Source organism: Erithacus rubecula (genome assembly GCF_903797595.1).
Source record: "Erithacus rubecula genome assembly, chromosome: 28".
Classification (NCBI taxonomy): Eukaryota; Metazoa; Chordata; class Aves; order Passeriformes; family Muscicapidae; genus Erithacus; species Erithacus rubecula.
In genome coordinates, this window is record NC_136680.1 from 777,294 (window position 1) to 797,254 (window position 19,961).

General features: G+C 70.8%; 5 protein-coding genes across 8 annotated transcripts; 2 read left to right on the forward strand and 3 right to left on the reverse strand.

The window, feature by feature from the left end:
• Positions 1-236: 236 nt before the first annotated feature.
• MPND (MPN domain containing) lies at positions 237-3,931 on the reverse strand. Its single transcript, XM_079328177.1, is given in 18 exon segments — positions 237-350; positions 418-510; positions 711-782; positions 784-801; positions 914-967; positions 969-985; positions 1,066-1,087; positions 1,093-1,170; positions 1,172-1,234; positions 1,312-1,388; positions 1,462-1,534; positions 1,653-1,749; positions 1,820-1,904; positions 1,976-2,138; positions 2,214-2,444; positions 2,688-2,781; positions 2,783-2,915; positions 3,859-3,931. Coding segments are annotated over 18 exon segments (1,464 nt in total). The 5' UTR covers positions 3,866-3,931; the 3' UTR covers positions 237-263.
• A 191-nt stretch (positions 3,932-4,122) lies between these two features.
• On the forward strand, positions 4,123-7,756 carry STAP2 (signal transducing adaptor family member 2; the record flags this gene model as incomplete). Its single annotated transcript, XM_079328502.1, has 10 exons — positions 4,123-4,605; positions 4,888-4,959; positions 5,251-5,346; positions 5,685-5,741; positions 5,817-6,070; positions 6,160-6,300; positions 6,541-6,610; positions 6,945-7,041; positions 7,287-7,418; positions 7,686-7,756. Exons 1-10 carry the CDS (start codon positions 4,417-4,419, stop codon positions 7,754-7,756), a joined length of 1,179 nt encoding a protein of 392 aa, XP_079184628.1. The 5' UTR covers positions 4,123-4,416.
• Positions 7,757-7,997: 241 nt separating this feature from the next.
• Positions 7,998-12,999, reverse strand: FSD1 (fibronectin type III and SPRY domain containing 1). 3 transcript variants are annotated; one of them, XM_079328683.1, is made up of 13 exons: positions 12,911-12,999; positions 12,065-12,172; positions 11,768-11,899; positions 11,578-11,679; positions 10,884-10,906; positions 10,549-10,670; positions 10,053-10,262; positions 9,869-9,967; positions 9,615-9,774; positions 9,462-9,541; positions 8,813-9,064; positions 8,409-8,497; positions 7,998-8,327 (listed from the first exon to the last, which is right to left on the reverse strand). In XM_079328683.1, exons 1-13 carry the CDS (start codon positions 12,920-12,922, stop codon positions 8,223-8,225), a joined length of 1,494 nt encoding a protein of 497 aa, XP_079184809.1. In that variant the 5' UTR covers positions 12,923-12,999; the 3' UTR covers positions 7,998-8,222. The 3 variants fall into 3 exon arrangements, with proteins under 3 accessions (XP_079184809.1, XP_079184807.1, XP_079184808.1); XM_079328681.1 differs by having other exon boundaries at positions 12,065-12,160; positions 12,911-12,958; XM_079328682.1 differs by lacking the exon at positions 10,884-10,906 and having other exon boundaries at positions 10,549-10,633; positions 12,911-12,987.
• Positions 13,000-13,575: 576 nt separating this feature from the next.
• Positions 13,576-15,558, forward strand: LOC306813188 (uncharacterized protein; the record flags this gene model as incomplete). The annotated part of the gene is made up of 6 exons (XM_079328392.1): positions 13,576-13,707; positions 14,041-14,404; positions 14,734-14,757; positions 14,853-14,945; positions 15,136-15,272; positions 15,431-15,558. Exons 1-6 carry the CDS (start codon positions 13,620-13,622, stop codon positions 15,556-15,558), a joined length of 834 nt encoding a protein of 277 aa, XP_079184518.1. The 5' UTR covers positions 13,576-13,619.
• Positions 15,559-15,907: 349 nt separating this feature from the next.
• On the reverse strand, positions 15,908-18,781 carry SHD (Src homology 2 domain containing transforming protein D). Of its 2 annotated transcripts, none has more exons than XM_079328686.1 (6): positions 18,513-18,781; positions 17,778-17,859; positions 17,457-17,669; positions 17,111-17,240; positions 16,539-16,658; positions 15,908-16,139 (listed from the first exon to the last, which is right to left on the reverse strand). In XM_079328686.1, the coding sequence occupies exons 1-6, from the start codon at positions 18,723-18,725 to the stop codon at positions 15,953-15,955; spliced, it is 945 nt and encodes a 314-aa protein (XP_079184812.1). In that variant the 5' UTR covers positions 18,726-18,781; the 3' UTR covers positions 15,908-15,952. The 2 variants fall into 2 exon arrangements, with proteins under 2 accessions (XP_079184812.1, XP_079184811.1); XM_079328685.1 differs by having other exon boundaries at positions 17,778-17,862.
• Between the last annotated feature and the right edge of the window lie 1,180 nt (positions 18,782-19,961).

Here is a 19,961-nt window from a genome sequence, read left to right on the forward strand (position 1 = left end):
CGTGGGCAGGGACACCTTCCCCTGTCCCAGGCTGCTCCAAGCCCCATCCAACCCGACCTGGGACAGTGCCAGGGATCCAGGGGCAGCCACAGCTGCTCTGGGCACCCGTGCCAGCCCTGCCCACCCTGCCAGGGAGGAATTCCCTCACGCATTCTGTCCAGCCGGGGCAGGATGTCCCCAGGCCAGCAGAGCTGCTCGTTAATGGCACCAGCAGCGCACAGAGCTCTGAGCCCCGGGGCAGCTCCGGGAGCCCCGCCCGGGATTCACCCGCTGAGCCTCAGGAGGCTGAAGATCTGCTCCAGCACGTGGGAGAAGCTCTGGTCTTTGGGGGTGCGGGAGGCCAGGGAGCCCTGAGAGGAGGGAGCCCCAGTTAATGCCAGCCCCTCCAAAACCCCCTCCCCTCCCAGCCCTTCCCACCTTCAGCTTGTCCAGGTAGGTCTGATCCTGACTCCACAGCTCCTGGAACTTCACCAGGTCAGGGGCCCCCTTGTAGAACTCCACCAGCAGCGTCTGGGGGGACACAGAGGGGCTGCAGCCCTGGGGGGTGCCCCAAAGCCAGGCAGGGGGACCCCAAACCTGCAGCACACCAACACCTGGAGAAGGGACTGTCAACCGTCCCCAGGGCTGAGGGCAGGATGGGGACACGTGGTGGGGCTGCAGCCCAGCCCGATGGACTCGGTGGGTTTTGGGGGCCCCCACCCCCCTCTCACCATCTCCTGCACGACGTCGTTGGTGAGGAATCCGTCCTGGATGTAAGTGACCTCCACATCCATGGGGATCCCCGTAGTCATTGGGGCGTTGCTGCGGGATGGGGAGCCAGGCCGGGGTCACCCCACAGCTCTGGGACCCGGCACCACCCTGGGGGGCACCCGAGGGCGCTGGGACCCCCGCCCCAAATTCTCCCCCCGCTTACCTCTGGCGGTGGCATCACCCAGAAGGGAGCGATTTTGGACTCCACGCCGGGGTGTGCCGTGGTAGAAGGGCCCTGTGGGGACAGAGGGGGCTGGCACAGGGGGGCTGAGAGCAGCCGCAGCCCCCCGGGACCCCCCGGGCCCGGGCCCGTACCGCAGATGAGCCCCAGGCAGGGCTGAAGGCGTTGCCGCTGCCCTGCAGCTTGAGCTGATAATCCATCTGCGCGTCGATGTCGTGCAGGGACGGCAGCGCGGGGCCCGAAGGGGTGGCTGTGGTACCACCCCACCAGCGACAGCCACCGCAGGAACAGGCTCTGGCAGATCTGGGGGGGCACCAACCCGTGGGGTCCAGACCCTCCAGAGCCCCCCGGCCGCTCCCGAGGCCGGATCAGCCCCTCACCTCCTCCTCCACAGCGCCCGCGGCTTCGGCGTCCCCCAGGCGGGTCCGGCAGGGGAAGGCTCGGAGCACCGTGAGCACTGCGGGGACACGGGGCTGGGTGACACCCCCAGCCCGCGGCTGAGACACCCCCACCCCCCAAACCCCACCTACGCTGCGTGTTGGTGTCCCACCGGCCCCCCAGGTACCCCACCACTTCACTCCGCGTCAGGTGGCTGTGGAAATCCTAAAGGAAAAGGTTAAAACCAGCAGTTTAGCACTAAAACGATGACACGAGGGACACCGCGCCCGCCGCTGGTGTCCCCAGCGCCACCAGCCATGTCCCAGCCTGGGAGGGGACGCACCAGGAGCAGGAGGACGTTGCTGGAGATGGCCACGTTGAAGGGCTGGAATTTGTTGATGGCGGCGAAGGACGTCACCTCCACCAGGGTCTGGGGGCTCCTGCAACAGCCACAGCCCCGCTGTCCCCGCTGTCCCCGCCCTGCCGCGCCCCGTGTCCCCGTGTCCCTACCTGGCCGAGTCGCGGGTGCCCAGGGTGCAGTAGCGGACGGGCACCCGGGGTTTCACCTCCGGCCTTTTCCCTGCGCTGCCGGGATCTGCCGAGGACAAGGTCCCGTCACCGCGGCCGGGCTGCCCGGGACCCCCGGGACCCCCGCGGGCAGCTCACCCTCCCCCGCCGGCTCCGCCAGGCTCTTGCCCTGCTGCTTCTTGCTCCTCTCCTCCGGCTTTTTGGGAGCCGCCGGCTCCGGCAGCGGCACCCGACCCTCCCTCGCCGCCTCCTCCTCCTCCTCCTCGGGCAGCTCCTCCTCCTCGCCCTCGCTGGCCAAGCTCTGCGGGCACACGGGGCTGGCACCCGGCTCGCCCCGCACCCTGGGGGTGCCAGGGGGAGGTGACCCCGCTCCCACCTCCTCGGGGGGTGGCACGTTGGGCTGGTGCTTGCGCAGCCACGCGGCTTTGTACTGGTCCAGCTTCTGGCCCTTGTAGCGCACGGACGCCCAGCCGCACCCCGACTTCTTGGCGGGGTTCACCAGGCGCTTGCAGTGCGTGGCCCAAGCGCTCGGCGAGTTGAACACTTGCCCCGTCTCCTGCCAGGTGATGGTCCCGTCCGAGCCCAGATCCCCCACGAACTTCTTGCCCTGGGGACAATGGCGTGAGTCGAATCCCCCTCTGCCCATCTCTTCTCCCTCAGCCCCATCACTGTCCCACGTTCACCATCCGTGTCCCTTGTCCTCATCCCACATCCCCTTGTCCTCATCCTGCGTCCCTTTCCCTGTCCCACTTCTCCTCCCCATCTGTTTCTTGTCCCCATCCTTACTCCGTGTCCCCATCCTTATTCCTTGTCCCCATCCCCTGTCCCCACCGCCTGTCCCCAGGCTCACCAGGTAGTAGATGGACAGGACGCCCCTGCCCGGCTCCAGGAGCCCGTCTCGGAGCAGGACCCTCAGCGTGATCCCTCTGCGGGTCAGAACGGCGCCCCGGGGCCCCCCCCGCCGCCTTCGCGCCGCTCCCGACCTCCGGCTCGGCCTCCGCCTCGTCCAGCCCCGGCTCCAGCTCATCCTCATCCTCCTCCAGACACTCGTCCCCGCCGGGGGAGGCGGCCGCCAGCGCTGCGGGGAGGGGGGACACGGTGTGGCAGAACCCCTGGTGTCCCCCCAGAGCACCCCTGGGTGTCCCCCATGGTTTCTGTCCGCGGATGGGGACACAAGGGGATGGGGATGCGCAGGGACGTGGGGACAGGAAGAGGTGGACATGGGGACACAAGCACGGAGGGGACACAAGGACATGGAGGGGCAGGACACAGGGACAGGAGGACTCGGGAATGGGAGATGGGGGATGAGGATACAGGAGAGTGACAATAACAGACTGAGGGCACGGGGACACGGCTGGGGGTCACAGGAACGGCCTGGAGGACATGGGGACGTGGGGACACAGCTGAGGGACACGGCTGGGGAACCCGAGCACAGGGGGACACGGCTGAGGGACACGGGGACACGGTCGGGGGACAAGGGGCTGAGTCTCTCCTGGCCCAGCAGGTCCCCAGAGCCCGGCAGGAGCCCAGAGGGCTGCGGGGGAGGCCGGCGGTGACACACGACAGGTCCCGGGGAGGGCTGTCCCCGCCCCGCCCCGCCCCCGCTCCGCTCCTGCCCCAGGCTGTCCCGGGATGTCCCGGGATGTCCCCACCGAGCTCCCGCGGGCTCGGGCAGGTGCACGCGAGTGCCCCGGCTGTGTGCGGGGTGTGGGGGGGCGAGTGACCGGTGCTTGTCCCCGGCCAAAGCGCGTGTCCGTGCGCGCGTGTCCGGTTCCCGGTGCGCTCCCGGTGCGTGTCCGGCACCGCGTGCCCGGCGTGCGCGTGCCCGGCGTGCGCGTGCCCGGTACGTGCTTGGTGCCCGGTGCGTGCCTGGTGCGCGCTACCCCGGTGCGTGGCCGCTGCCCGGTGCGTGTCCGACTCCCAGTTCCCAGTTCCCGGTTCCCGGTTCCCAGTTCCCAGCTCCCGGTTCCCGGTTCCCGGACCCGCAGCCCGGTGCCCGGCGCGCCCCCGCCCCCCGGTACCTGCCATGCTCCGCTCCCGCCGCTCCCGCCGCTCCCGCCTCCCCCCGGTGCGCGCGGCGGCGGCGGCGGCGACACGTGATGGGGCGGCCCCGGGCGCCCCGCCCCGCCCGGGGGGGCGAGGGGACACCGGCACCGGGGGGGGAACGACAACCCCGCACCTGCAGCACCGGGCGGGGGGGGGACACGGGGGCTCTGCCCCGCACCGAGACACGGACCCCCCTCCTGGCGGGACCCCCGCCCACCGCCTCTCGAGCTGGGGGGGGGGGACACCGGCACCGGAACCGGGCAGGGGGACAGGCGGGAACCTGCTGGGGTCTCCCCGCACCTGCCGCACCGGGCGGGGACACGGGGGCTCAGCCCCGCTCCGGGACACGGACCCCGCCCCGCGGGGACCCCCCTGCCCGCCGCGCTGCGCCCCGGGGACACCGGGAACGGGAGCGGGAACGGGAGCGGGAAAGGGAACAGGAACGGGAGCGGGAGCGGGACCCTGCTCGGGGCTCAGCCCCGCACCTGCCGCGTCCCAGGGGAGGGACCCGGGGGCTCAGCCCCGCGCCGGGGATGCCCCGGCCCCGCCGGGGTCCCGCCCGCCGCCCTTCGCCCCGGCCGGGCGGGGCCGGTGCCGGGAACTGCGGCGGCTCCTGCGCGGTGGCGGAGATGAAGCGGCCGGTGCCGCTGCCCCGGGGGATCCGACCCCGGGCCCGACACTATTACGAGGGCTTCGTGAACAAACGGGGCCCGCGGGATCAGGTGGGCGACACCGCCGGGACCCATCACCAAACGCCCAGCACCGATACCGGGGACTCCCCGGGACCGGGCGCCAGGAGCGACCCTCGGGTACCCAGGACCTGTTCCCGGGACCCCTCCCGGCACTGCCAGGAGCTGTCACCCCCGGGACCGTGTCCCCCGTGTCGCCCGGGACCACCGGGTGCGCTCCCCGCGGAGCCCGGGACCGGTTCCCTGTTCCTGGTGCCGGTTCTCGGTTCCCGGTTCCCGGTACCGGTGGGGAGCTGAGCCCGTCCCTCCCCGCAGGGCTACCAGAGGGTCTGGGCCGGGCTGCGGGGGCTCAAACTCGCCTTTTACAGGATGCCCCAGGACCAGGAGGTACGGGGGCTCCTCCGGGCAGGATCCCCGGGGCTGGGACCCCCGCACGGGCTGTCCCGGCTCGGATCCCCGTGGGACCCCTCAGGGTGGGACCCCTGTGCGCCCTCCACGAGCTGGGACCTCTTTGGTGAAACCCCGCCAGGATTAGGGACCCCTCCCCATAAGCCCCCCGGGGATGGGACCTTCAGGGACACTGGGGGTCCGCGGGCTGAGGGTGGGGGTGGCTGGGAGGGCTGAGTCCTGACGTGCTCGTGTTCCGGGGCCGGGGGTCCCACCCTTGGGTGCCCCCAGCCCCTGGAGGTGCTGGACCTGGGCGAGCTGGTGACCGTGCAGGCCGAGGGCGGGGCTCTCGTGCTCAGGCTGAAGGGACAAGAGGTGACAATGAAGGTGAGGGGCAGCCACAGGGGGCTGGGGATACCCGGGGGTGATGGGGACACCGGGAGGGGGGGATCTGGGGTACAGAGGGACCAGGATTTCAGGGGCTGAGTTTTGGGACAGGGACTGCAGGGGGGCACTGGGAAGCATAAGGAAGGATTTAAGGATAGAGTGGGGACAGGCTTTGGGCACTGAGGGGCAAAGGGGGAAGGATTTGGGGGTACAGGGGAGGCAGAGGGATGGGGAGCTGTGGGGTTTGGGGCCAGGCTTAGGGGACTGTGGTGACCTGTGAGGGGGCACAGGGGACAGGGAACGCCCCCCCCCCCTCATGTCCCTGTGTCCCCCGGCAGGTGGAGAGCTGGGAGACCCAGGAGATGTGGCGGGGATTCATCTTCACCATGGCCAAGGTGGGCGCGGGGCGCTGCCCGGGGGTCCCGGGGTGACAGGGACCCCCGTGTGCCACCACCCCGTGTCCCCCGCAGATGAGGATGCCCCAGGACCTGGCGCTGCTGCCCGGACACAACGTGCAGCTGCTGGAGGCTCTGCGGGAGGAGCGGGAGCGCAGGGGCACCCCCGTGTCCCCTGCCAGCCCCGTGTCCCCGGTCACACCCGTGTCCCCTGCCAGCCCCGTGTCCCCGGTCACACCCGTGGTGACACCCGTGTCCCCGGTGACACCCGTGTACTCTGCCAGCTCCGTGTCCCCGGTGACACCCGTGCCTCCCAGCCCCTCTGAGCCGTGAGTCGGGGGCTGGGGGTTCCCCATCCTCACTGGGGGTGGCCCAGTGTGGCCGGCGGTGACAATGGTGACAGTGGGGGGGTCCCCAGGGTCCCCAGCTGCTTTTTCCAGGTGACGCGTGACGAGGCCGAGCGGCTGCTGGAGCAGAGCGCGGGCAGGGGGAACCTGCTGCTGCGGCCGGGGGGACACGGCCAGGGGTTCTCGGTCACCACCCGCCAGCAGCTCGACGGGTGCGACAGGGGACAGCGGGGGCGGCTCACCGGGGCGGGGGTGTCCCCAACAGGGAGGGCCCTGGGGCAGCGATGGCTCAGGGTGAGGGTCTCCAGATCGGGGGGTTCCCAGGGTGAGGGGTGACCCCTTGGGAAAGGGGTCAGAGGGAATGTCCCCTCGCCAGGGGTGTCCCGCGGGCTGTGAGTGATCCCCCCCGGGCAGGGGGGTCCCCAGCCCTGAGGCAGCGCCCCCCCCCCCAGGACAGCGCGGATAAAGCACTACAAGGTGAAGAAAGAGGACCAGGGCTACGTCATCGACGGGGAGACCCAGGTGAGTGACACGGGGGACAGGGACCCCGACCCCGGGCACCCCCCTGAGCCCCCCGGGTGGGACCCTGGGGTCACCCAAGCGACTGGCACCTTGTGGGCTGTGACACCTCAAGGCTGGGCACCCCCAGGGAGCACCCAAGGGCGGGACCAAGGGGCTGGGACCCCCAAAAGAAGGGACAGGGACCCCCTCAGGTTTGGGATCCCTGGGAACTGGGATCCCCAAGAGGCTGGGGCACCCCAAAGAGCTGCAGCCAAGGGGTGAGACCCCCCCACGGGCCTGGGCAGGGAATGTGGGGCGCGGGGGGGACCCCGAGTGACGCCGCGTGTCCCCCCAGCATCGCTGCTCGTCGCTGGCAGACGTGGTGCAGTTCTTCGTGAGGTGGAGTAAGGGCAGCCTGCAGCCCCTGGACCCCGAGTACAGCACCCACCTGGGTGGGCACCGGCCTGGGGGGCTCAGGGACACAACTGGGGGGTGGGGAGCAGCTGTGGGAGGCTGAGGGGGCAGGGAGGGGCGCCTGGGGGTACTCGCGGGGGTCTGGAGATTTGGGGGGCAGAGCTGCTGGGGTGTCTCAGCCTTGGGGAGAGGGAGGATCAGAGGGGTCTGGGGGGGATCAGAAGGGTCTGGGGGGGATCAGAAGGGTCTGGGGGTGTCCGTGATGCCCCCTGCTCTGCTCCAGAGTTCGTGCCGATGGCGGGCCCCCCCTCCCCGGTGGCGGCGCCCCCCTCCCCGCCCAGGCCGGCCCCGAGGAGCGGCAGACCCCTGAGCTTGGGGCTGGTTCCCGAGGAGAAACTGTACATGAACGACCCCGGTGAGGCCGCCCGGGATGCGGGAACGGGAACGGGAACGGGGGGGGCACCCCCGCACTGAGCCCGACCCCTCCCCACCCCCCCGACCCGCTGTCACCCCCCCCAGCCCCGCTGTCACCCCCCAGGCACAGGGAGGGGGACACCATGGCGGGGGGGCACAGCATGGGGACGCAGGGTTCTGTCACCGACTCGGGGGGCAATGGGGGGGGTTCCTGGGGGCAGGGGGAGGGGGATTCTCTGCCAGGGGCTCACACCCCCCCGTGGCACAGGGAGGACCCACGAGCTGCACAGGGAACTGCACAGGAAGCTGCGGCTGCGCCAGGCTCGGCACAAGCACTGATGGGGACACTCTGGGGGGGCCCTGCTGCCCCCCACTTTGTGCCAACAGCCAGTGGGGACAGCAGGACCCCCCCTCACCCTCAGGGACAGCCGTCCCCAGTGTCCCCTGGGGTGACAATGGAGGGAAACCCCCTCATGTTTGTGAATAAAGAACCCTGTGCCCACCCAGCCCTTTCCTGCCCCTGGCACTATGGGGGTGTCACAGGCACCCCAAACTCCCCCCTGCCCCATCCACGCCCACGTCACACCTACATCCCAATTTATTCTCCAGGCCAGAAGCAGCTCTCGGTGCTGGGGGGGCAACGAGCCCCCGCGACACGGGGGGCACGGAGTGGGGGGGCCGTGGGTGCCCCGGGGGGGGCAGAGCCTGCAGGGCAGCGCTGGGGGTGCCCCCGGGGGGGGCAGAGCCTGCAGGGCAGCGCTGGGGGTGCCAGGGGCAGGTACATTCAGTGCTGTGCCCGGGGGGCTCAGGGCAGGCTGGAGCTGCTGGCTGTGCTGTTCCGCTTCTGCAGGCACCGCACGGCGCTGGGCACCTGCAGCCCTGATGTCACCTGGAAGCTGCCACACCACACCTGGGGACACGGGGGGGACTCAGGGGGCTGCACCCAGCGCTGGCAGTGCCCCCCAGAGCCCCCAGCCCTGCTCCCCCTTACCATGAAGGCTGGCAGCACTGGCTGTGAGAATTTGGCCTTGAAGGTGTGGAGCAGCTGCTTGGTGCGGGCGTTGTAGAAGGACAGGAAACCTGTGGGAATGGGGCACAGGTGGGCACAGGTGGGCACGGGGCTGGCACAGCCCCAGGAGTGCTGACAGTGGCTGTGGTGGTGACAATTGATGTCCATAATGGAAGTATGGACGTGGAGGTGCCAATGGCCATGGAGGTGCCAATGGCCATGGTGGTGCCAATGCCCATGGAGGTGACAGTGCCCACGGTGGTGACAATGCCCATGGAGGTGACAGTGCCCGTGGAGGTGACAGCGTCCGTGGAGGTGCCAATGCGCATGCAGATGCCATCCCCAGCCCCATCCCCATCCCCAGCCCAGCCCCAGCCCAGCCCCACCTTCGTGGAAGTTGCAGTGCACGCCGATGCAGTCGGGCACGGGCACGTCCAGCGCCTTGGCCTTGTTGTTGTGCTTGGCGCTGAAGCTGACCTGCAGCCAGTTGTTGAGGTGCAGGCACCAGGACGCCGAGGTCTTGCCCAGCTGGTCGAACTTGCCCAGGCTGCGGTAGGCCACGCCCACGCCGAAGGCTTTGCTGTCGCGGTCGTACCGCACCTCCCAGTAGTGCTCGTCCCCGTCGATCAGCGTGTCCCCTGGGGCACGGGCACGGCTCTGCCGGGGCACCCACGGCGAGCCCTGCCCGGGGCCACCCTGCCAGGGGTGCCCCTGCCCCCTGCATCACCCCCTGTGCCCCGCCCTGTGCCACCCTGCCAGGGGTGCCCCCTATGCCCTGCTCTGTGCCACCCTGCCAGGGGTACCCTCTGTCCCCTGCATCACCCCCTGTGCCCCGCCCTGTGCCACCCTGCCAGGGGTGCCCCCTGTCCCTGACATCACCTTCCTTGCCCTGTCCCCTCTGTGTCCCCACCTCACCTCTGCCCCTGGCTGCCCACTCTCAGCCCCTGGGTGCCCTCTCCTCACCCCCACACCACTGGGTACTCCCTCCATACCCCCGGGTGCCCCCTCCTCACACCCCTGAGCTCTCCCTCTCACCCAGCACCGTGTAGGACTCGGCTGTGAATCGGTCTCGGCCCCCTCGGCCCAGGGACATCCTCTTGGGCGACTGCACCACCCTGCACACAGGGACAGGGCAGGTTGGCACTGCCAGGGGCAGGGGCCGTGCCAGGGGGCCCGGGGGGGTGTTACCTGGCAGGGGAGTTGGCAGGGGAGGCCGTCCTGCCCTTGCCATCCTTCTCTCGGGCCTTGACGTCCTGCACCTTCCCTCCCGTGGCGTCCCACTCCACGCTCAGCTCCTCCACCCGCAGGTTCTGGTGGCACGTGCTGGCGTCCAGCCGGAACATGAAGGCTGGGGACAGCCCCTGTCAGCACAGCCCCTGCCTGGCCACCACCCCACAGGGCTGGCAGGGGGGACACGGCACCTGCCACCCCCCAGCACCCACCTCTGGTCTCCAGAGTGACTGGCTCCGAGAACTCGCCCGCCACCGCCTTGTTACACGCCCGCACCCGAAAGTTCATGTACTTCATGTCAAACTTCAGCCCTGTGGGCACAGCAGGGTCACAGGGAGGGGCACTGCCACCCCCTGTCCCCTGAGAGCCTGGGACAGCCCAGAGCCGTGCCCTCACCAGTGAGGGTGTACTCGGTGCCCTTGATGCCCTCGATGACCATCCAGGGCTGGTCCTCCTTGGCCCGGGGGGGCCCCTCGAAGTTGGTCCTGCGATACTCCAGCACGTAGTGGTCGATCTTGCTGTCCTCCTCAGGCATCCTCCAGGCCAGGGTCACACAGTTATCGGCCACCAGCGACTCGGCCAGCTCGATCTCGGGGGCGCTGGGCACTGCCCGCAGGAGCAGCCGTGCCAGTGTCCCCCCTCCCTGCCACACAGGGGACCCCCAGCACCCCCAGGGCTCCCACAAATCCCAGAGCTCAGGCGTGGCACCCGTGGGATCCCATTCGTGGCACCCAGAGACCCCCGGCATGGCCCCGCCGCCCGCCTGGGCACGGCATCCAAACCCCTCATCCCTCCATCCACCCCTGGCACCTTCCTGCCCCTCTGGGAAGGCAGCCCAGGGGCCTGGCCGTGCCCTGCCCCGTCCCCCCGTGCCCCCCTGGCCTGGCAGTACCTGGCAGGAAGGTCAGGGCCTGCAGCAGGCGCCGCTCCTGGGCGAAATCCACCATCAGGTGGCTCATGTTATCGCTGACCTTGGCCTTGAGCGACAGGCGGAATGCCGGAGCCATGGTCACACTGTGCCAGGACAGGGACAGAGCTCAGCAGGGCTGGGCACCACCCACCCTGCAGGGCCTGGGGAGGGTGGGCACAGCCCCCCCTGCACCCTCAGGGACACCCCTGCACCCTCAGGGCCACCCCCTGTGGGGCCCTGGCTGGGAGGAGGAGGTGGAGGAAGAGGAGGAGGAGGAGGATGGGGGTTAGTGGGTGGGGGGCTCAGGGGGGCCGTACCTATCCTTGATCTGTTTGGCCGCCTTGTGAGCGCAGAGGGAAAGAGGAGGAGAAAAGCAGCAGTGAGGCAGCAGAGCCGGGCACAGAGGGCACATGCAGGACCTGTACCAGCTGTGGCACCCAGCAGGACAGCATCCCTGCATCCCACAGCACCCCAGAGCATCCCTGCATCCCACAGCATCCCAGAGCATCCCACAGCATCCCTGCATCCCACAGCACTCCAGAGCATCCCTGCATCCCAGAGCATCCCTGCATCCCAGAGCATCCCTGCATCCCAGAGCATCCCAGAGCATCCCTGCATCCCACAGCATCCCTGCATCCCACAGCATCCCAGAGCATCCCTGCATCCCACAGCATCCCTGCATCCCACAGCATCCCAGAGCATCCCTGCATCCCACAGTATCCCTGCATCCCACAGCATCCCAGAGCATCCCTGCATCCCACAGCCTCCCATGTGCCCCCAGCCCCGCCGTGTCCCCACCACAGTGCCCCTCTGGCACTGGGAGCACTGGGGGCACCCCGGGTGCCTGCACTCCCCCCCAGCCCCACAGCAGGCACAGCCAGCCCAGCGTGGCCCCAGCACAGACAGAAAAGGGAGCTCAGGGTGGCACAGAACGAGTGGCAAGGGGGGGTCAGGACACCCCCAGCGTGGGCACAGCCAGGCAGGGCCACCCCTGGCGCTGTGGGGACCCACCTGGGAGAAGTCGTGGTGGTTGGCCGTGCCCAGGGCCTGGTTGGCCGCCTCCAGCAGCTCCTCCGAGCTCTCCAGGGCCTTGGAGCACGCCACGAGCTGGGCCTGGCAGGGAGGGCACAGGGCAGGGCTGGGCAGGGGGCAGGGATGGGCAGTGCTGGGCAGGGGTCCCGGGGGTCCTGCCTGGCCTCACCTGCAGCTCGTAGGTGCGGCTGGCGCGCTCCTGCTTGATCTTCATCACCATGTCCTCCTTGAGCTCGTCCAGCAGCGTGTACAGAGACTGGAACTCGGCCTCCAGGTCCTGCTGCGCCCGCGCCGAGTTGGCCTGGGCAGGGAGGGGGCTCAGGGGGCCTGGCTGGGGGCAGGGGGGCAGGGGGGCACGGGGGGCATGGGGGGCACGGGGGGCACGGCCTGGCACAGCCTGGCACAGGGGGCACGGCCTGGCACAGCCTGGCACGGCCCGGCAGGGCAGGGTGAGGGGAGCGGGTACCTCCACGTTCTGCACCATCTGCTTGAGGGAGTAGATGAAGTTCTGGATCTCCTCATTCTTCACGGCCAGCGTGGTGATGATCTTGCGCAGAGACTCCTGCCCGGCGCCCTGCGCTGCCCGTCAGTGCCCGCGGCCCCCGAGCCCCCCGCCCCGCCCTGCCGGGCCGGGCCGAGGCGAGCCGAGCCGGGCCGAGCTGGGCCGAACCGGGCCGAGCCGGGCCGAGCCGGGCCGAGCCGGGCCGAGCTGGGCCGAGTTGAGCCGAGCTGGGCCGAGCCGGGCCGAGCCGGGCTGAGCCGGGCCGAGCTGGGCCGAGCCGGGCCGAGCTGGGCCGAACCGGGCCGAGCCGGGCCGAGCCGGGCCGAGCCGGGCTGAGCCGGGCCGAGCCGGGCCGAGCCGGGCCGAGCCGGGCCGAGCCGGGCCGCGATGACTTGGCAATGTGAGTGTGAGTTTGAGTGCGAGTGTGCCAGCCCTGCGCCCCTCCCTCCGGCCGGTGCCATGCTGAACCCCTCACCCCTCCATCCTCCACACCTGCGCTCCTCATCCCTCCTTCTCCATCCCTCTGCTCCTCCTCCTCCATCCCTCCATCCTCACTTCCTCCATCCCTCCTGCTTCTCTCCCTCTCCCATCCATCCCCACTGCCTCCATCACTCCTTCCTCCATCCCCCCGCCCCTCCTTCCTTCATCTCTCCTTCCTCATCCCTCCCTCCCTCCTCCCTCCCTCCGCCCGTCCATCCCCTCTCCCTCCCTCCATCCTCCATCCCCGCCGCCCCCCCGCTCCATCCGCTCTCCCCGGTTCCCGCCGCAGCCCCCGGTGTCCCGGGGGTTCCCGGGCGGTGCGGGCCGTACCTGGTCGCCCATTCCGGGCCGGCCCCGCCGCGCTCGGCCCCGCCGACACCAACAAAGGGGGAGCGGCGCCCCCGCCCCGCCCCGGCCCCGCCCCGCGGCCGGCCCCGCCCCGCCCGCGGCATGCCGGGAGTTGTAGTTCGGGTGGGGGGCGTGAGACCCCCGGGGCTGGGGAGCGCCGGGCCAGGGCTGAGGGCGAGGGGAGGGGGGACATTGTCACCTCGCAGGGTGGGGACAGTGCCACACTGCCACACTGTCTCACTGTCATACTGCGGGGGGGGGTCCCAGTCCAGGACACCCCAGCCTCCCTGCAATGTCCCACTGGCCCCCCAGCCCGCTCGGGGGGAAGGAGAGGAGGGATCCCCCCGCTCCAGGGGTCCCCAAGGGCTCCTTCGCAGGCTGCAGTGGATCCAGGATCAAGGTGGAACTTGAGGAGGACACCTGTCCTCACTCCAGTTGGTGTCCCAAATCCCTGTCCTGAATCTCTGTCCCCATCCCTGTCCCCACCCCGACATCTGCCCCGTCCCTGCCCAAATCCCCACCCCAAACCCCCCACCACGCCCCATCTCTGCCCCCGCTCAGCTCCCCCTCTCTGTCCCTGTCGCACAGGAAGCCACAGCGTCGCTGTCAGCTGGCCCGGGTGGCAGAGGGCCGGGAGGATTTGGGGACAGAGGCGCCGTGGGGACAGGGACAGCGTGGGGACTGGGACCCCATGGGGACGCAGCCCCTCGGAGGGGGCAGCTGGGCTGGCCCCGGAGCAGGGATCTGGGGTCTCGGGGTCCTCATCCCCCTCCTTGGAGGTGAGTGGGGGATAAGGCTGGCTGGGGGGACAGTGGGGACAGCACAGGACACAGAGGGAGGGACAGACATGGGGACAGGGTGGGTGACACGGTTGGGGCAGGGGGACAGGGTGGAGCAGGGGGGGATGGATGGGGGAAATGGGGATGGCGGGGGCAGACAGCGTGAGGGTGGGACAGGAAGGCGAGAGTGACGGGGGACAGGATGGGGTGTGTGGTCACAGGCAGCGGTGACACAGGACGTCAGAGAGCCTACAGTGTCCCCATCCCCCACCCCAGGGGTGTCCTGGGGCCCGCGGGGCTCGGGGGTGCCATCCCTCCGTGATGTCCCCACAGCGGGAGCCCTGCGGGTGATCCAGGAGCCGGACGAGCTGCAGGTGGCCGCGGGTGACACGGCCACGCTCGGGTGCCGGGTGGAGGTGGCCGAGAGCGGGGTCCAGCTGCGCATGGAGTGGCTGCGGGACGGGGGGCTCGGGGTGCTCTGCGCCACCCGCCTGGCCTTTGTCACCCCCCCCGCCCCTGTCCCCGTGTCCCCGCCGTGCCCCGGGGACCCAGCTGGCCTGGAACCCCCCCCGGGCCACCCTCAGCCTCCCGCAGGTCCGGGAGAACGACAGCGGCCGCTACATCTGCCAAGTGATCCTCGAGATCCCCCGGCACGGCACCGCCACCGGCAACGGCACCGAGCTGCGCGTCACCCCCGGTACGGCCCCGGTACTGCCCGGTTCTATCACGGTACTGCCCGGCTCTACCCCAGTACCGCTCGGCTCTACCCCAGTACTGCCCGGTACGTCCCCAGTACTGCCCCGGTTCTGCCCGGTACGTCCCGGTGCTGCCCGGTGCTGCCCGGGACGGCTCCGTGCGGAGGGGGCAGGGGGACAGCAGATGTGGCATCGCCGAGGGGCTTGGGGGGTCACTGAGGGTCACCAAGAGGGCGGCAGGGGTCCCTGGAGGAGATTCCTGGCCAGAGGGGACAGGACGGGGACACGGACGGGGACAGGGACATCTCTGACTGCTTTCCCCTCACCGCAGCAGCTCTCGGAGGACATCAGGCAGGTAATCGTGTCCCCACTGTCCCTGCTGTCCCTCCAGCCCAGCAGCCTCGGGGGGTCCCCAGGGCTGGGGGTGACCCCGGCTGGTTCCGCTTGCAGCGCTGCTCTGGGGGCTCGTGGGGAGCCTGGGGGGCACCGTCCTTCTCCTGGGGATGGCCCTGCTCGGCTACCGCTGCTGTCACCGGAGCGCAGGTACCGCTGTCCCCAAATATCCCCTCCACAAATCCCCTCCCCAAGTACCCCTCACCTTCCCCCACACCCAAACGCCGCCGTGCCCACTGCCTCACGTCTCCCTGACCCCAAACCTCCGCTGCTCGTCCCCGTGTGTCCCCCGAGGGTCCTGGCGGACAGAAGTGACCCCCAAAGGCCGCTGTCTCCCCAGACGCGGCCATTTACGTGAACGTGGTGTCCGGCTCGGCGCGGGACCCCAAAAAGCCGCCACGCCCCGAGCTGCAGCACAACCTGTACTATCAGGAGCTACAGCGGCCACGGCCCCCCCGGCCCTGAGGGTGCCCCGCTGTATCTCCCACCCTCCCCCAGCTCTGCCTTTCTCAGGAAACCCCCCCCCAAAAAGGTGTTTGGCAGCACCCTGTCACCCGGCTCTGCGTCCTCTGTGTCCCCCCGCCCGTGCCATCCTGTGCCCCCCTGCGTGGGCAGCTCGTGTCGCTGTGCCACAGCGGTGACAGCAGCCACTCTGTTGTCCCCTGGCCTCTTCCACGGTGTCACCTGGCACTCGAGGGCTGTGCTGAGGGGGTGGGAAGCGAGGACCCGTCCCGGGGGTGCCACCAGGCCCTCGCGCGGGTGACCCCGGGCGGTGCCATCCCGTGCTGCGCCCATGGCTGGGGGAGCTCATCTCCACTGCCCCCTCCATCCTGCGGGTCCTGGACGGTGGTGACACCAGGCAGGGACAGCAGTGGCAGTGCCACCATGTCTTGCCCTCCCCAGGGGCACCACAGAGCTGGACGCACCAAGGGCACCCATTCGTGTCCCTGTCCCCATTTCAGTGCCTGTCCCCATCCCCATCCCTCTCTCCCCCTGTCCCCATTCCTGTCCCCATTCCAGTTCCCTCTCTCTGTCCCCAATCCCACATCCCCATCTCTGCCCAAAAGCTCTTCCCCAAATCCCGTCCCCGAATCCCCGGCGGAGGCAGCGCAGCGGCTCCACCCCGATGTGACAGGGAGGTTTAATGGGGCGGGGGGTCACAGGGGCTGCACGGCCACGGGGTAGAGCAGGGACAGGTGGCGGGCACCGCGCACGGGCAGCGCCCGCGCCGTGTAGTGCCCCACGGCCGCCGGCACCGACGGGAACGCGGCCCCGGCCCGGCCCAGAGTGAAGTGCTGCTCCCGGGTCCGCGTCAGCTTGACGTGCACGAAACCGTGACTGCTCCTGCGGGAACCGGGGAATGAGGCACGGGGTGGGATGGATGGGATGGGATGGGGATGGGGATGGGGACAGGGATGAGGAGCAGGGTGCTGGCTGGGACAGGGAGGTGGACAAGGATAGGGATGGGGGACACCTGGGTTGGGAATGGGAATAGGAATAGGGATGAGGACTAGCATGGAGATTGGGATACAGATGTGGACAGGACTGGGGATGAGAATAGGGCTGGGGACCCCATCCAGAGCAGGGACCACCCCAGGCGAGGCATCCCGGGTCACCTCCAGCCTGTCCCCATGAGCACATCCCCACGGGTGCTGGGACACCCAAACACGCCAGCACCGGATCCAAGCCCACTCCCACAGACCCCCCGGCAGGGCCGGGCCGTGCCCATGTCCCCAGGCTCACCTGAGGGACAGCGAGTAGTCCTCGGGGCTGGTCTCGCAGTCGCGCACCAGGAAGCTGCCCTCGCGGCACAGCGCCAGCAGCGTCTCGGCGCCCGCCCGCCCGATGGGGCCGTGGTACCACCTGGGCACGGCCAGCGCGGTCACACGGGACCCCCTGTGCCCCTGGGACCCCCCCGGACCCCTCAGCAATGCAGGGCACCCTCTGTGCCACTGGGACCCCCCCGGACCCCTCAGCAATGCAGGGCACCCCTGTGCCACCAGGGACCCCTCCACACCCTACAGGGAACTTCTGTGCCAGTGGCCACCCACGGGAGTCGGGGCAACCACGCCATGGGGTACCCAAACATCCCATGGGGTACCCAAACATCCTATGGGGCACCGAACCCCACGGGGATTCACCCATGCCATTGTGCCCTCTACACCCCCCGGGACCCCCACCCGTGTCAAAGGCCCCAGCCCCAGCACGGACACCCCTGACCCCACAAGGACCCGCCCGTGGGGAACCTTCTCCCCCACGCCACGCCCTGTGCCCGGGGGGCGTGGGTGCCACCCGCGGCTCGCCCCCAGACTCACGCCTGCTTCTCCAGGGGCAGCGAGGTGTCCACGTGCCGGGGGCTGGGGGGACAGCCTGGCCGGGGGGCCCGGGGGGAGCGCGGCAGCTGCCGGGACAGGCTGGGCGAGCGCTCGGGGCTCTCGAACTGCACTGCGGGGACAAAGGGGGTGTCACCCACCCCGCCTGGCCCAGAGGTGGCTCTGCCCTGCCCTGTGTCCCACTGCTGGCACCAGGAGTGCTCTGGGGTGTTCACAGGGTGTTTGGGACAGCCACGGGCACATGGGGGGACCCCAGGGTGCTGGGGGTGCTGAGAGCCAGGAGTGGCACCCACGGGAGCTGCGGGTGGCACCGGGGGGACGCTGTCACCTGCGAACGCCCGAGAGATGTGATCCTTCTTCCACTCCCAGGGCTGGTCGTACTCGTCGGCGGGGCGCTCGTCATCGCGGGGGAGGCGGCTCTGGCGGCCCGAGGGTCCCCCCGGGCTGTCCCCGGCCGTGTCCCACTCCTCGGAGGGGGTGTCGTAGAGTTGGGGACCCCGGCGCGGCCGCACCCGCCGGCCCTCGCCCTGCCGCGGGCACCCTGGGGGGGTGAACGGGGCGGTGGGACGTGCCCGGGACCCCCGGAGGGGTGCTGGGGGTGTCCACCACCTGTGAGGGGTGTCCCCCACCTCTGGGGGGTGTCACCCACCTGTGGCCTCCTCGTCGCAGCCCTCGGGCGCCGGCTCCTGCTCCCCCTCGAAGGGCTCCGAGTACTCGCTCTCACCTGGGCCCTGCTGGGGGGGCTCCGGGTGGGACGGGACCCCTCCTGCCCCCCCTGCAGCCCCCCCGGTCCCTGGGTGCCCTCACGGGACCCTTCGGGCTCCCACAGCCCAGCTCGGGTGTCCCCAGCCCCGTCCCCCCGCCCGCCCACCCGGTCCCTTTGTCCCCCAACCCCTCTCGCCTTCCCCCTCTCCCAGTGACTGCACCGGCCCCAGCCGCCCCCAATTCCCTCTGTGGGACCCCCGACCCTCCCTGGCTGCCCCAGTGCCCCCCCGACCCCTCGGTTCTCCCCCGTTCCCCGTCCCCGCTCTCCCGCTCTTTATTCCCGGTCCCCACCCCCGTTCCCGCTCTCCCCCGACCCCCCTCCGGTCCCCAGATCCCCCCTTTGGGCTCCCCCCGCTCTCCCCGCTGCCCCATTCACACCTCCCCGACCCCTCCGCTCCCACTCCCGCTGCCCCCGGTGCCCCCCGCTGCCCCCCGCTCCCCTTCCCCAGCCCCCCGCCCGCTGCCCCTCTGCACCTCCCGCTCCCTCCACCGCTCTCCCCGTTCCTGGCGCTTGGCTGCGGCTCCTGCCCGGTACCCCCGGCACCCCCACGGTACTCCCCGGTACCCCCCCGGTGCCCCCCCGGTACCCCCGGTACCCCCCCGGTTCCCCCGGCCGTACCTGCTGCAGCCGGCGGGGGCCGCCCCCCGGCCCCGCGCCCCCCACCCGCACCAGGCGGCGGCGCGGGGAGGCGGCGGGGCCGCGGAGGGCAGCGGCGGGGGCGGCGCCGGGGGGGCCCCCGGGGCTACCGGGACCGCTGTAATCGGGCTGGGGGGGGCGCGGGGGGGAGCGCCGAGCCCCCCGGCCCAGGTACTCCCGGAGCCACTTGGCCATGGCGGGAGCGGCACCGGCACCGGCGGGACCGAGCGGCTCCGGGACCCGCCGGGACCCCCCCCTGCCGCCGCCGCCGCCGCCGCCGCCGGAGCCGCCGGAGCCGCTTTGTGTCGCCGCCGCGCGCGGCGCGGACCGGAGCCCCCGATCCCCCCCCCAACCCGCGCCCGCCTCGCCGGGGACACCGGCACGGGGGGGGCGAGACCACCGAGGGGACACCGGCACGGGGGGGAGACCACCGAGGGGACACCGGCACGGGGGGGAGACCACCGAGGGGACACCGGCACGGGTGGGGGCGAGACCACCGAGGGGACACGAGCACGGGGGGGCGAGACCACCGAGGGGACACCGGCACGGGTTGGGGCGAGACCACCGAGGGGACACGAGCAAGGGGGGGCGAGATCACCGAGGGGACACGAGCAAGGGGGGGCGAGATCACCGAGGGGACACGAGCAAGGGGGGGCGAGATCACCGAGGGGACACCGGCGGCGACACGGTGCGACCCCGTGGGGTTCAAGACCCACCCCCCCACCAATGGCAGGGAGCAGCGGGACCCCCAAGTGACACCGGGTGTCCCCTCCCCGTGAGACAGCAGAACGGGGGGCACCGGGACCCCCAGACCCCAGGGATGGGATCCCCCCACGGGTTCCTGGGGGCTGGAGGGATTCAGGGTTTGGGGGAACAAGGACCCCCCCCCCCCAGCTCTGTCACCCACCTGCCCTAGGGGACACGGGGGGCTCTGCTCCCCCTCTGACCCGGGTTTGGGGGGGCTCAGCCAGCCTCAGACATGGGGGCAGGAGGTTGGGAGCCCCCCAGCCCTGCCCGAGTCCCCTGCTGGCATTGTCTGTCCCCAGAACAAAGGTCCCTCGCCGGGGTCCCACCTGGTGGTGACAGCTGGGGAGTGGGGGGGACACATCTGGGAGGATATGGCCAGAGACCCCCTCATGCCCCCCACGCCAGCCCCAGGCTGAGCCCAGCATTAATATTTGAAGAGGCTAATTAAGGCATGTGCACAGAATGCTAATTGGGATTGGGGGGGGGGGGGGGCTGCCCTTCTGGCCAGCTCTCCCTGCTGCCCCAGAGCCCCCCTCCCACCAGCCCCTCTGTGAGGGGCTTAATTAGCCAGAGGCTGCTCAGCAATTAGAGGTGGGTGCCTTGATGAGGATGAAGTTTGTGGCCATGGGTGAGGAGAGCCCCACTTGGGGTGGGTGGGCACTGGGGGGGTCCCTGGGGCAGGAC

Coding starts and splice junctions, on each gene's coding strand:
- FSD1 (XM_079328683.1), bottom strand. Junction 10,671..10,883: donor GCCAAACAGATCAAGGATAG/GTACGGCCCCCC, acceptor GTCCTGGCACAG/TGTGACCATGGCTCCGGCAT. Junction 9,775..9,868: donor AGTCACTCTGGAGACCAGAG/GTGGGTGCTGGG, acceptor GGCTGTCCCCAG/CCTTCATGTTCCGGCTGGAC.
- SHD (XM_079328685.1), bottom strand. CDS start 18,725: ATGGCCAAGTGGCTCCGGGAGTACCTGGGCCGGGGGGCTCGGCGCTCC. Junction 17,670..17,777: donor CTGCGACGAGGAGGCCACAG/GTGGGTGACACC, acceptor TCACCCCCCCAG/GGTGCCCGCGGCAGGGCGAG. Junction 17,241..17,456: donor CATCTCTCGGGCGTTCGCAG/GTGACAGCGTCC, acceptor TTGTCCCCGCAG/TGCAGTTCGAGAGCCCCGAG.